This window comes from Chinchilla lanigera, unplaced genomic scaffold (genome assembly GCF_000276665.1).
Source record: "Chinchilla lanigera isolate Chin_1 unplaced genomic scaffold, ChiLan1.0 scaffold00097, whole genome shotgun sequence".
NCBI classification, from domain to species: domain Eukaryota; kingdom Metazoa; phylum Chordata; class Mammalia; order Rodentia; family Chinchillidae; genus Chinchilla; species Chinchilla lanigera.
Window position 1 is genome coordinate 7,203,366 of NW_004955498.1, and position 13,796 is coordinate 7,217,161.

At 47.6% G+C, this 13,796-nt stretch overlaps 1 protein-coding gene across 1 annotated transcript in view; it reads left to right on the forward strand.

The window, feature by feature from the left end:
• The first annotated feature begins 7,613 nt into the window (after positions 1-7,613).
• The window catches only part of LOC106146845 (collagen alpha-1(III) chain-like), a 7,243-nt gene continuing 1,060 nt past the window's right edge, over positions 7,614-13,796 (forward strand). Inside the window, exons 1-2 of the mRNA XM_013505531.1 lie at positions 7,614-7,699; positions 13,532-13,611. Of these exons, the coding sequence (XP_013360985.1) occupies positions 7,614-7,699; positions 13,532-13,611 (166 nt within the window). The remainder of the gene's footprint in view (positions 7,700-13,531; positions 13,612-13,796) is intronic.

Below are 13,796 nucleotides of genomic sequence, written 5' to 3' on the forward strand. Positions count from 1 at the left end.
ACCTCGTATGATGGAATAGCTGGTAATCTCGGCAAGTCTCTGGTAATCTCTACAAACTCTGCAAATAAATAAAAAATCATTTAATAAAATTAAATTTTCAGACTTCATTAAAATAACAAATGTAACACATGAGGAATTAAAGCCTTATTTCTCAATTTGACACAGTCAAAGTTTTGCAATCAGTGGTAAACACTGAACTGAATCGTGAATCACTAGGGGCACTGTCATAAAAGCCAGGGACAGTGTGTTGTAAAAGGATCGCTTCAAGGACGAACAGCATACACAGTAGGAGAGAAGAGGCATGTTTATCATTATGTGTAAATTCTATGACCATCACTTAGAAAACTGAAAATACCTAATTAAGAATTGGTTTTGGCAAGGCAGATAGATACAGATAATGTTATCCAAAAAATCAACATCTTTCTAACATTAACCCAGTCATAACCAAGTTAGAAACTAAAGTGAGAAAAAGTCCATTCATAATTGCAACAAATACATGTGTATATAAAGCAACTATACATAAAATATTTCAAAATGTGTGGGACCTATGAAGGAGAAAAGTTTACTGAAGGACATTAAACAAGACTTAGGAACTTTATTGATGAGAATTTCATTGTAAAGATACTACTTTCCCCAAAATTAATTCATAAATTTAATATAATTACAACCAAGACAGCAAGTGTATTTTTCTTGTGTAAATTTATGAAACAACTCTAGAAGCTGGATAAAAAATTAAATGAGCAATAGCAAGGAAGAATATTGTCAGGTAAAGGAGTAGAATGATTGGGAACACAGGGTGAGAAGATACCTCACTGCTCAGGTAATAGCAGGTCCCTTAAGGCTGCACTGGTTTCAACAAAGGTGAGTCAAAGCCCTAATCCCAAAAGTCAAAATCTTGACCAATTAAAAAGTCTCTAAAGCCTAAAACCTAGCAACCACAATCTGGAAAGTTTAAAATCCTGAATGCTGAAATCCTAAAAGCCAAAATCCTGAAAATTGCAATTCCCATTGAGGGAACTGCGTCCCATTGAGGGATGGGGGAGGAAACTACTATCAGAAATCTAGAAAGTTGAATTCTCAGGACAAGGTTAATGACTTTCTAGTTTTCAAAACTAGCGCCACTGGTGTTGGCATTCTGTTTTGTTTTGTGGTGCTGGGGATTGAATCCAGGGCCTCAGGCATGCTAGGTAAGAGCTCTGTCCTGAGCCCCACCTCTAGTCTTTGTTTCTGCTGCCTTTTTTGTAGCAAATATATGCAATCTGTCCCTGTTAGATTAAACATTTCTAGAATTTATCTTCTTGTTTATGTACTAATGACTGGAAAAAGCAAAGTGCTGCATAAATGATTATTTGAATATTAGGTGGACTTTGCAGAAGAAAAAGGAGTTTATTGAATGCCCCACATATTACATGACCACGATTTCTAACAATGAATTTCAAGGTGATGCTAATTGTTATGTTTGATACATTGTGTCAACCTGAGGAGTATAGAAGCTTGGCTAAGTAATTCAGCAGTTCTACATCCTGGGGTGAAAAGGACACGCCTTTCCTGCTCCAGGATGTTGCTCATTGTGTCAACTTGCGAAGTTTAGAAGGGTAAGTCAGTGACTGAGCAGGGAGCCTGGTCCTTACTCTGTGTCATCCTGAGCCTGTGCAAAAAGAGGGCATGGAGATGGTGTGAGTGCTACATGCCCCTGGGTGTGGGGCAGCCTGCTTACAATATAAGGGAGGGAAAAAGGATTTTCCCCTGCCCCCTTTTTGCTCTTGCTGCTTTTTTCTGTCTTCTGCCAACTTGAAATGTTGCCCCTATGCTATGCCACCCTGCCTTGGAGCCAGCTGATTATAGACTGAAGCCTCCTGTAAGCTAAATAAATCTTTCCTTCCTTAATTCAGGACGTGGGGTATTTTGTCACAGCAAGGAGAGAAAAGCAACCAAGACACTGATAAGGTTTGGTTTCTCCAATCAGTCTAGTGCATTTGGCAGAAAATCCATATGAGTGGACTGGCCATGCACCATGGTAACAGTAAAAGCTTCAGCTTAAAAATATGTCATTTGTTTGCACTGGCATTCCTTCCCACTGATGAAATTCTAGGAGCTGTTAATGAATTAAAGCCATATTTGCAAAGAAACCAACAATGTTACTGACTGACTTGAAAATTATGTGCACAGTAGGATAAAAAGACTTTCAGTGCTGCCAGTCACCTTCCTCCCTTCCTCTTTTCCATCTCTCCTTCTGTGGGTGCTGCCTTCAGATCACCAGTATTGCTTCCCACAACTCTCTGGACTGCATGTAAGCACATGCAGAATGTGTTTCTGCATACCCAAAGCCACAAGAAGTATTTGCGTTGGTGTTTATTGAATCATAGAAGAATTTCAAAAAAAGCAGGGCAATGAAGAAAATGAATGTGAATGTATTCTCTGAGGAAAACCATGCCTTGAAAGAAAAGAAAACAGACTTCAAAATACAGTCAACTCACCAATTGTGAAAGTCGGTTGGCTCTTATATGTCATATGTCAAATTTTCTTTTCTTCTTCATGTTTGCATTATTTCTAAGACTGGAAGTATAAAGTTAGCGTAAAGACTTTTGGAGATTTCTGATTCATTTTATGCATTTTTTAAAAAATTGACTCCTCAAAAATTCATTAACACAACTTTTTTTTTTTTTTTGGTTTTTTGGTTTTTCTCCGGTACCGGGAACCGAACTCACAACCTTGCGCTTGCCAGGCAGGCGCTTTTGCCGCTGAGCTAAATCCCCAGCCCCTTAACACAACTTTGACTTTGTGTATAAGCATTGTGTGTGCATATGTGTGTGTGTGTGTGTGTGTGTGTGTGTGTAGAAGCTTCTTCAATAAATGCATTTGTGGTAGATAAAATATCTCAAGATCTCACCTCTTTGAGCTACTTCATATGTGGTGGTGACACATGGTGGTTTTGATCTACTTCTTTAAGATTTAGGTTGCTTATCACTCTGTTTCATATGCCCAGAGTTAGAAAGCTGAGTGTACACAATTGCCAGTGGTAGGCACATGCATTTACACGCTTCACTTTTTGGTCTATTTCTTTCTGAATATGCTCTGTCTGCTTAGATCTGTTATACCTGTGCTAGTGTCATTTGCTTACTGAAATGTTTTTTATGGTAGCAAGGGTATGTGTGTTACTATTAGCAAAGATATGTATGCTATTGTGTGAAGAGGCCTATAAAGTATTCTGTTGTGTTTTTACTTTCCTCAAATCCTCTTTCAGAAATTCAAGTAAATATCTTTTAAAAATTTTTAAAGTTATCTCTAGAAATATACTTTTGTAATTTTGTTGTTTCTGGGGGAAAAAACCCCTTTGTTTCCGTTGAAACCATCTTTGTGCCAGCACACCATGACTGGAGTTGGAAGTTTTTGCTCGCAGCATGAGAAAGCTGGGGAAAATAGCTTATCTTTTAAAATCTTAATTTTTCCCAGTATTCTCAGAGACTGAGGCGGGAGAATCACAAGTTTGAACTGAACCTCAGCAGCTTAGTAACTTAGAGAGATTTTGTCACACACACAAAAAAGATTGACAATGTAGTTCAGTGCAAAGGCCCTGAATTCAACCCCTAGTACAGCAAATAAATAAATAAATATGTTAATTAATTAATTTAATGTATTTAATTTTATTATTATTGTATATGTTAACAGTGCATAGTGATTGTATTCCCCACAAGGAGTTGGGACGTGTATATAACACATGTTAATTCTTTTAACTTCCCTTTCCCCTTCCTGTTCCTCCCCTCTGTAGGTCCTGTTCTCATTTTCCAAAAGTCTATCTCCCTCATTCCTATCATGTATTCCTTATTTTTCCCTTTAAATTATTTATATTTAGGTCTCTCGTATAAGAGAAATCCTGCAATACTGAAGCTTGTGTGTCTGATTTATTTCACTTAACATTATGATCTTAAGGTGCATCCATTTTCCCACACATGACTAAAATTATTCCTGGAGCACTACTCAACCATAAAAAAAATCCTAGTTTTTCAAGATCCAGTTTAACCTCTCAGTTATGTACATAACTTCTCATGGCACAAAATGAGCTGCATGATGTAAAATTTGATTGATCTGCATATTGAAAGCCAAGAAGGCAATGTATACCAAACTTTAATAACAGCTTTCTCAAGCTGGTGGAATTGTGAGTGGTTATTCAAAAAATATGTACAAATCCTGGCTCTGTGGTGGGAAATGAAATGAGAGAGCAGAAAGAGGCTACAGCAGACGGAGCAGTCCCTGGGCTTATAAAACGACACTCAAAGCATGCAGACAGCTCATGAGCAGCAAAGGAAACAGCCCTGGGACATAACATTGAGACAGACAGAAGGTTTTTCAGAAGGTCCGACCTTACATCAAAGATCTGAAGGACAAGCCAGAACCAGTTCTGGAGAAAGCCAGGGATAAAGAGGCCTCATTCAGCTCATCCCCTACTGCTCTTCCATGGTGAACTCAGCTCTAGACACACTAAGCTCCTGCCATGTCTCTGTCTCCCTGGTTCCACAGGACAATGCCAAACCAAAGGGTTGAAGTGACAGGCAACATGGGAGGCAGTGTGTTCTGCTGCAGAGAAGCTAATTCCATCCTGCAGTGAAGTAATTTCAAGCCTGTGCTATCCTCTCAGGGACAGGGGCGAATGTTTTAGGCTGTTCCCGTTGCTGGAGCAAAATACCTTAGACCAGGTAACTTACAAACAACAAATCTCTCTCTCTGTCTCTCTCTCTGTCTGGAGGCTGCAGAGTCTAAGACAAGGCACCCACAGATTCAGTGGTGTCTGGTATGAACCCATTTCCCACAGATGGCGCCTTCTCGATTCATCTTCACACATGGTGGAAAAGACACACAAGCTCCCTCAAGCCTCCTTACAGGGTCACTAATCCCCTTCCTTAAGGCTCCACCCCCACGGTCTACTCCTGCCCTAGGGCCCCACCTCTTCACCATCACTTTGGGGATTTGGTTCCCACATATGAGTTTCAGGGAGACCCGAGCATTCATGGCACACAGCACTAGTCATGGTGGAAAGTCCATCCCTCACTGGAGCTGAGACTGTAAGTGAGAAATGCCCCAAAGTCGTCTCATAGAAGGTAAAGGGGAGAGAGAGCAGGCATGATGACGCACACCTGGACTCCAGCTCTCTGGCAGTCTGAGGCAGAAGGATCCCAAGTACCAGCCCAGCCTGGGCAGCTAGCCATAGGAATGCACATTTTCCCAATTGCCTGGGAGAATCACATGACTGATCTTTGCCTTCAAGACATGTGTGCAGTGGCCCAAGGTTGCCAGGGTGCTGTGGTAGAGCCCTTCCCTTGCCCTGTTTGTGCCTCAATGTACTATCCACACTCCAGCCCCAAGGCCTTGGCCCATGCAGTTCCCTTTTCTTGAATACTCTTCCAGTTATCTGTACAGCTATCCCTTACCTGCTTTAATGTAACTCAAAGGTTTCTCCTCATGGGGTCCTGTTATGACCAGCAATTTTGCAACTGAAGTCCCATCTTTCCAAGCTCTTTCCATCCCCCTTTCCGCTTGGCTTTTCCTTGTAGGCCTCATTAGCATCACACATGTTTCCCCAGCTCAGTGATTCTAAGAAATTAATTTTTCAACATTTACTTCTCATGTTCACATTCCGTGTCCACACCTCAGCTGCTAAGGTCAGGCAGAATGTCATCTCATGATGCTGGGTCTGCAGGGTGTATGTCAGCAGTTGAGAGGAGACTCCCACAGACAGGACATTCACAAGTCTGGTTCTAAAATTGATTGAGGCGATCCGAACTCTGATTGTGATCAGGTATACTTTATCCAATTTATTTTGCTTATATTTTCTTTTGTGATGTTAGCACCAGCGAGATCTATAATAAAAATCAATGTCTGATTAAGTCTAAAGGACGTCTTTTAGTAAGTACAAAACAAGAATTCTATGTGTTAAGAAATCATTGTATCATGAATAATTGGAAGCATAACTTAATTGGTAGGTCATGCAGTTCCTCTTACCTTCAATTTGATGGGGTCCAATCTCCATTGCACTTCTTTAGAAATGTGTTGTCTGTCTTCCCTTGTTTGAACATCCTTGAGGATGCAGTCATTAACTTGCTTTACAGCTGTACTTTCAACACCTATGATATATCTGTGCAGTGTGGGGACTTCAGACATCCGTTGGACCCTTTAAGCAAGGCGAATCCCCGGGAGGGAGGACATGACATGCTCATGGTGTTTCTGGAGGTCACTGTGATTTGGGCTTATCATTTATCCTCTCAAGTCTGTCATCAGCATCCTCGCCCCTCAAGTGTCCATTCTCAACCACCAGAGGTTGGTTGCTGGCGGTGGCATTTCTGATGCTTGGTGAGCATTCTGGACAGGACACTGGCTCCAGGAGCTCGGCTGCAATGGCACACTATGCCCCACCTCCAGCCCTACCACTCATAAGACTCAGGAACTAGGAATTCATTTGGACTTGAATGTGGAGGCTTTAAGTGTGGTTGATGCAACTTGGGTGGGAATAACAGCCAGAGAGGCCTGGCACAGGCAAGGATATACTGGCAGAAGGTGGAGGGCTAACTTGGTGCCCACAATAGCCAGGAGGTGGCAGGAGGGAAGGCAAAATGCCCTGGGGCTGTGGAGGTGGGAGGCTGGTCTTCGGAAGCATGGTCTCCTGGCCTAGGTGCCTGCATAAGCTGGGGTGAAGGAGGTGTGTGGGTGGCAGGAGGCAAAGCTCCAAATGGGCTAATATACAAGGACCACTCGGCTTTGCCTTTGGTTCCACGTTTTACTCAGGTAGCCCTGCATCCAAGCCACTTGGCAGGCAGGACCCAGATACTGTGTCATCATGTAGCACTCTGGCTCCCCTTAGACCCATGGTTTCTCTACCGAATGTAAACAAAGACACGAGAACTCTCATGGTGGCGCAGTCTTGGAGAAATGCTTCTCTAATGGTTCCTCTACCCCAACAGGACAATGGTCATCCAGGGAAAGGGAGGAAATTGCTGTGTGGAGACAGAGGCACCCCTCAGGAAGGGCAATTCGCCAGCTGTCCCTAAGCTCCCAGGCCTCCTCGAGGAACATCCCCGCCACACGTCTGGGAGAGACTGTGGAACTCCAGGTAGCCTTGCTTCCTGGTCTTCCTTCCCTGCCCACGTTTGTCAAGAGAACCTCACAGCTTGCTGGGGGCGGCGCAGAGCCAGGGAGTGGGTGAAGGCAGAGCCTCCCTTGCTATGGCTGCAGACTGCCAGGCTTGCTCTGGCTCTAGAAATAAAAACAAACAGTTCCAAAGCCTCACACTGTGGCAGACCGTTTGCCCAAGGCCAGTGTGTTTTCTTAAATGAGTGTATGTTTGTACATAATGGACACAGTACGCGATGAACATAATCATCACAGGAAATTGGTGCATAATATATAGTCCAGGTTGATTCCTTTTACTTCTTCTTTCCTTCTCTTCCCTCCCATCTTCCCCCATCTCCAGATCTCCTTCCCATCCCCACAGTCTTATCTCCCCTTTTCCTACCACATAATTTTTTATTTTGCTCTTTAAATGATTTACACTTTGAGTCTCTCGTGTAAGAGAAACCATGTGATATTTAACCTCCTGTGTCTGATTTATTGCACTTAGCATCATGATCTCAAGATGCATCCACTTCTTGCAAATGGAACAGGAATGGAGGCTGAAGCGAAGCGGGGAGCTAGATGTTGGACGTTCCAGGTGAGCGCCTTGAAGCACAGGAGCAGACGGAGTCAAGGTCCAGGAGCGGGCGCTTGGGGCTAAGGTGGACAAGGGCTGCATTTAGAAGTGAGACCCAGGGCCAGGGGCCTGGGAGAGGCAGGAGACTTCTGGGCACTGTAAAATTTGGGGGCCAATTGAAACCTGATGCAGAAGTTTGGTGGAGAATTGAGCTAGGTAAGAATCAGAGACAGAGCCAGGTGTGGCGGCCCAGGCCTCTGATCCTGGGACGCTGCAGCAGGAGGTCTGGACATTTGAGCTCAGCTTGGGCCTCACTGGAACGTCCAGCGACAGAAGTTAGTAGAAGGACACAGACCCATGTTCATAGCAGCACAACTCACAATAGCTATATTATGGAAGTGACCTGTATGTCCATCAATAGGTGGATGTACAAGGAAAATGTGGTATGTACAATGGCGTGCTACTCAGCCATAAAGAGAGGTAAATTCTGGTCATTCGTGGGAAAATGGATGTACCTTGAGGCTAAATTGCCAAAAATGGAGAGACAGATGCGTTATTTTTCTGCAAGTTCATTTATTTAGGGGGAGGAGAGGAGGGGGCATTACAGAGACCTCTGTTGAGAATTTAAGCAGCACAGGAAATAAATGGCCCCTTAAAAGATTCGGGAGAAGGCTGGGGAGGGGAGCTCTGTTAAAGGCATCTTCCCAAGAAAGCTACTTGGTTACACTGGTGCAAAGTAAGTATTCCATTAAAAAGGCAACGACTTCCTCTTCTTGGTTATCATGAATAGTGCTGCCATCAACACAGGAGCGCATGTGTGTCTTCGATATGCAAGCATCTTTTGGGCATACATGCCCTCTGGACATGCACCCAGGTGTAGAGCTGCCAGGTCATAGAGCAGATCCATGCAAGTTTGTGAGGAAACTCTACTTTGTTTTCCATAAACAGTGTCTAAATTTAGATTCCCACCCACAAGGTGCAAGGGTCCCCTTTTCTCCTTGTCCTCACCACGGCTTGTTTTCAGCAATGTCCTGTGCATACATAATGAAATGCTATTTGGCCGTAAAAAGGGAAGGAAATCCTACCACCTGCAACAGCAGGATGCCATTATGCTAAGGACGAGCCAGACACAGAAAGACAAATAGAACATGATGCTACTCATATGTGGAATCTGATGGTGGTTGCCAGGGCTGTTGTGGTGGGGGCCAGGGGGTGGGGAGTTGGCCAAAGGGCACAAGATGTCAGCCATCGGGAATAGTTCAGGAGATCTACTGTGTGTCATCATGACTCTGGGTACTAAGTCTGAACTGAAAGCTCAGGGTATATGAAAACCCTGCCAAAAGAGTAGATTTTACATGTTCTATTCTTGCCCCAGATAAATGATATGTATGTTAATTAGCTTGGATTAGCCATTCCTCAACGTATACATGTTGCAAAACAACATGCCGTACACCATAAGTGTATGTTTGTATTCCTCCATTTCAAAATAACGAGAAGAAAATAAAAAGCTCAGGGGGGAGGCTAAGGAAGAGATGAGAGACTGGCAGTTGGACCGCAGATGCCCGATGGGCAGTGGAAAGCAGGATGGAGCTGGGCCTGTCTACCTTTATTTTCTGTCTCCTCTCTTACTTGAACACTTTGGCTCAAATCCCCGGTCAGCTGCACTCGTAGGCACACTCCTCTCTTAAGGAGTATGTCTAAACACTAGCAGTACCACTATTATTAGCCCTAAATTTCCCCAGCCAATCTCAGCTTCCTTTCAGACTGAGGACACCCAGATCAGAGTGACTGAGGCAGTCCCAGGGAGAGCAGAACCTCAGAGATTACCCTATGATGAGCTGACCCACTCCCAAGCAGGAGTGATCATCTCAGAGAAGCCAGATTGCCCCCGTAAACCCTGAGGGCTTCCCAGAGCCACCATGAACAAGCAGTCCTGAGATCACAATCAACTTGCACAGCTGGACCAGGATGTCTTACCCTGCCAACTGTGTGCCGTGCCAGCTGTGCAAAGCCCTAACCCCTGCCTTTGCTCTTCTCCTCCCCTACAAACTCCCAGTGTTTCCGTGGGCCCCAGGGATCTTGCACTTCATGATCTGTGCTTCCCAGCATGGCCACACTAATGAAAGCTCATTTCCTGGCCTGGACCACGGCTCATCTTCTTGATTGGCATTTTGGGACTGGTGGCTGAGCCTGGTCTGTTTGGGCCCCAGAGCTGGGACACTGACCCTAAAACTCTGGCCATAGCTGAAACCTGGGCTATGGCACTTGCTGGGAGTAGAATCAAACCAAAGCGCCAACGCTTTTCCCTAGAAATCACAGGCAACTGTTGTATTCCTGTCACTTCCTGTACGCATCTGTCAGAACGCAAACCCTGGGTCTGCCCTCATGTAATTGAAAGTAATGAGCTTTGGCCTCAAGTGCGCCCTTAGCACAGCCCGGCAGGCACCCTCCGGTTCTGTGGAAGACGTGCCCTCTCTTCTGGCGCCCACAAGAGTCCTTCAAGCCAGGCCTCCCTGCTGCTCCTAGTCCTGCATGGGCTCCAGGGAGCCGCGATCAGGAATGACTGTGGATTTGAGGCTGTGGAAGGAAGGAGGTGAGGACGGGGTCAAGGTGTGGTGAAGGCGAGGCATAAAGCAGCAGAAGAACTGTGGTTTGGGGGTGCCTGCACGGAGGAGGGCAAGAGCACTGCTGGCGAGTAGGGCGAGGAGTTCGATCATTTCTGAGGGTGAAATCACCAAGACTGTACACAGTCAGCCAATGCTCCTACCTGGTCTGAGCATCTATTCTCTTCCCCGAGAAAACAGAGCTTCCCTGGATCCAACCCTTGCCTCTCCCACCTGCCTGCATCTGTGCCTCTGGTACCACCAACTGCCCCCTCTTCCCAGACGCATTAGCATCCTGACACATTACCATTCTGTCATCTCGCCCTTGGTTTAAAAAAAATTTGTAATTCATTCCTACCCCCACTTCTGTTGTTGTTTATAGCAAAGCTCCTTGAAAGAGTTGCCAGTGTGTCCATAGCCACGTTTCCAACTCCCTTTCCCTGCTCTTGCCAGAAAGCACTCTGATCTGCCTTCTTCCCCCATGTCCCCTCGGAGACTGCCTTGACCTCACTCACAGCCTCCACACTGACCACCGTGATGGTCAGCTCCTTCCTGTGTAGAAGCAAGTGACTGCTCACTGCCTGTCCAGCCTGCCTCCCTGTCACCCCGGTGCCCTGTTTCCCGGGACCCCTCCTGTCCTCTAACTGCCCAGGGCTTGCTGCTGTGTCTGCTTCTCTTTTCTGTACCCGCTGTCCTGTGGATACCAATCTCATGACTCTTAGTGTTGCTGCCCTGGCACTTATTCTCCGGTCACACCTCCTGCTCTGACTGTGTCTCTGCCACCAGACCCCTGTCTCTGTCACCTGTGTCACTGCCATCTTCCTCATCTCTGCCCTTTCTGTCCTTCTGAGTAAAAGCCAGACAGCCATCCTTGACTTGGACCTTTGTGTGCTTGCCCAATGCCAAACTGTCAGCAGACTCCAATGAGTCTTCCATTAAAATCAACCCATAATCTCCCTCCTGCTCATTGTGTCCTGTAAACCACTGTCCTGTCTCACCTGGGTGACTTCGATAGTGTCCCCAATATTCTCCTAGCTTCCCCCCTTGCAGTCCAGCTTCAGAAAGCACCCAGTCGGTCCTCAGCCGCTGTGCTGTGCTGTCTCTCTGACTGCTTGGCTTCCTGCCTAGTGTTTGGAAGGGCAGGTGTTTGCGCTTGGTTTATTGGTCTCTGTAATCCCGGGTCCTCGAAGAGTACTTGGCACATAATATCACTGAGTAAATCCTTAATGTATTAGTTTGCTTGGGCTGCCATAGCAAAGCCCCACGGACTGCGTGGCTGAAACAGGAGAAACGTAGAGCACACTGCTGTCTTCTCACTGCGTCCTCCTAAGGGAGTCTCTGCATGTGTTTCTGTGGCTGAACCTCCTCTTACAAGGGCCCCAATCTCACTGCACGAGGGAGGGTTCTGCCTAAGGACCTCATTTTACCTTAGTTACCTCTTCAAAGACATTATCCCTGGATATAAAGCTGTTCTAAGGTACCGGGGTCAGGATTTCAACACATGAACTTGGGGAGGGGTCACAGCGAAGCCTATAACCTGATTAACGAACTAATCATGTGCAGAGATGGAGTAAGGGTCCATCCTTGTGTCTGGGTTCAAGGACTCTCAGTGAGGCTTGGTAAAGACACAGGGGCCTGGGACAGTTGAACTCAGAGAAGGGCACGTTCTGGGATGGATGAGTGTCAGAGAAGAATGGATGCACTACAGAGAAAGCACTCCTCTCAGCCTAGCGTGAGTGTGCCAGGCTTGCAATGGGAGGAAGCAGAGGCCAGAGCTGCTCTTGGTGTTGGGGACACCACCACGGCGATGGAGAGCCTCTTGTGGGTGAGGCTCTGTGTGGGATGCTAGGGACAGAGGAAGGCCTAGGCCTCTGGCCCCGAGGGAGAACAGCGTGCAGCTGGATGCTGGCCAAAGCTGTCGCGGATTAAGCTCCCAGGGAAGCAGCAGGCACTCGCTATCTAAGTCACTGTGCGCTCCATTCTATTAACAACCTTCAGAGGCAGACACTATTAGCATCATTCCTTCAGGCAGATAAGGAAATTGAGGTGCAGACATGCTAAGTCCTGTGCTAACTATCACAAAGATGAGAGGCGAGGCCGGCAGTCCACACCCAAGGAGCTGCTGCCAAGCCCAAGGACCTGCTCTTGGTGCTCGGCCTCTCTGGCCACACGCACAGACTACAGTTTATACTTCCCTGCAGATGGCTCTGGGAACGGAATGGTCCACTTGGGTGGGTGCAGAAGCCCTTGCCTGACCTCATCTGCACTGCGTGGGAAGTATGAATACGAGTGGCATGGCCGCGGGTGGGAGGAAAGGCATTCAGGACAGAGAGGGAGCTAGAAGTGCGCTGGCGTCCATCCTGTAGCCAGAAGCTCAGGTGCAGAGAGGAGGGCACGAGCCATTTGCCCCGCGTGCCCACAGGAAGCGATCCCTTCTGTTCCCCAAGTTGTGTGCATGGGCTCCGTGGTCCTTGAGAGCAGGTGTGAACATGCTGCTGGCCTAGGAGGCTCAGGTTAGTGCACGGAGAGTACAGTCTATTTCTGTGCCAACCAGTGTTTCTCTATGCGGTCCTGGGGCACCAAAAGAGCCCATTATCATCCGCAGGTGATTTCTTTCTCTGTGGAACCTGTGGCTCAGGCGCTGAGCCATGGCTCCCCGGACCCTCAATGGCAATGGCAGGAGGGCTGCAGAGTCCTCATGCAAGGGTTGCCTCGTGGACTAGGAAGAGGAAGCCGGCCAGGGAAGCACCGTGAGAAGCTGGGCAGTGAAGGCAGAGGCCCTGGAGGGAGGAGGCGGAGAGACCAAAGGGTAGGGCTGAGCTGGGGTGCCCAGCCCAGGCAGTCCCGCGAACTGCAGCAATGGAGGCCCTGGGGATTGCCCCTCCCGGCAGGGCAGGTGGGCTTTCTCTGCCTGGGATGCGGGTGGGACTAGCTCTAAGACTTCCGCAGGGTCATTCCCATTAAATGCACCACACTGTGGGAGGGCGGAGCGCCCGTTAGCGGGGAGCTCCGGCCCCTCTTCGGAATCAAACCCGAGCTCCCTCGGAACGGGCTTGGCTCGCTCCTTCTGGTTTTCGTCGGTGTCGTGCTCCCTGGAGTGTCACCTCTGCTCCCAGCCTGTTGTCCCAGGGCCAGGCCGGGCACGGAGGACCCTCATCTCGTGCTCCTTGCCGCCCCAGAACAGTCCTTCCGCTCCTCTTCCTGCGCCTTAGGCTTTCCCGAGACCGTTTCCTCCTCCATCTGGCCACAGCCTCTCGAGGACGCAGGCTTCTCCCCATTTCTCAGATTTGACCGGGGAGAAGCTGTGGTCCCAGAGCATGGCGGGGGGAGGTACGTGAGGAAGCCAAGGTCACTCAGTCATTGGTAGAACGCGGCCTCGACTCGGCCCTTCTGCGGCGGGCCTGGCGGAGCCCCGGCAAGGCAAGGCGGGCCGGCTGCCGGCACGCGCCCCCCTCTCGCAGGCGGCACCGCGGACCCGGCCGGCAGGCATGGCAGGTGAGCTCAGTGGGGGACCC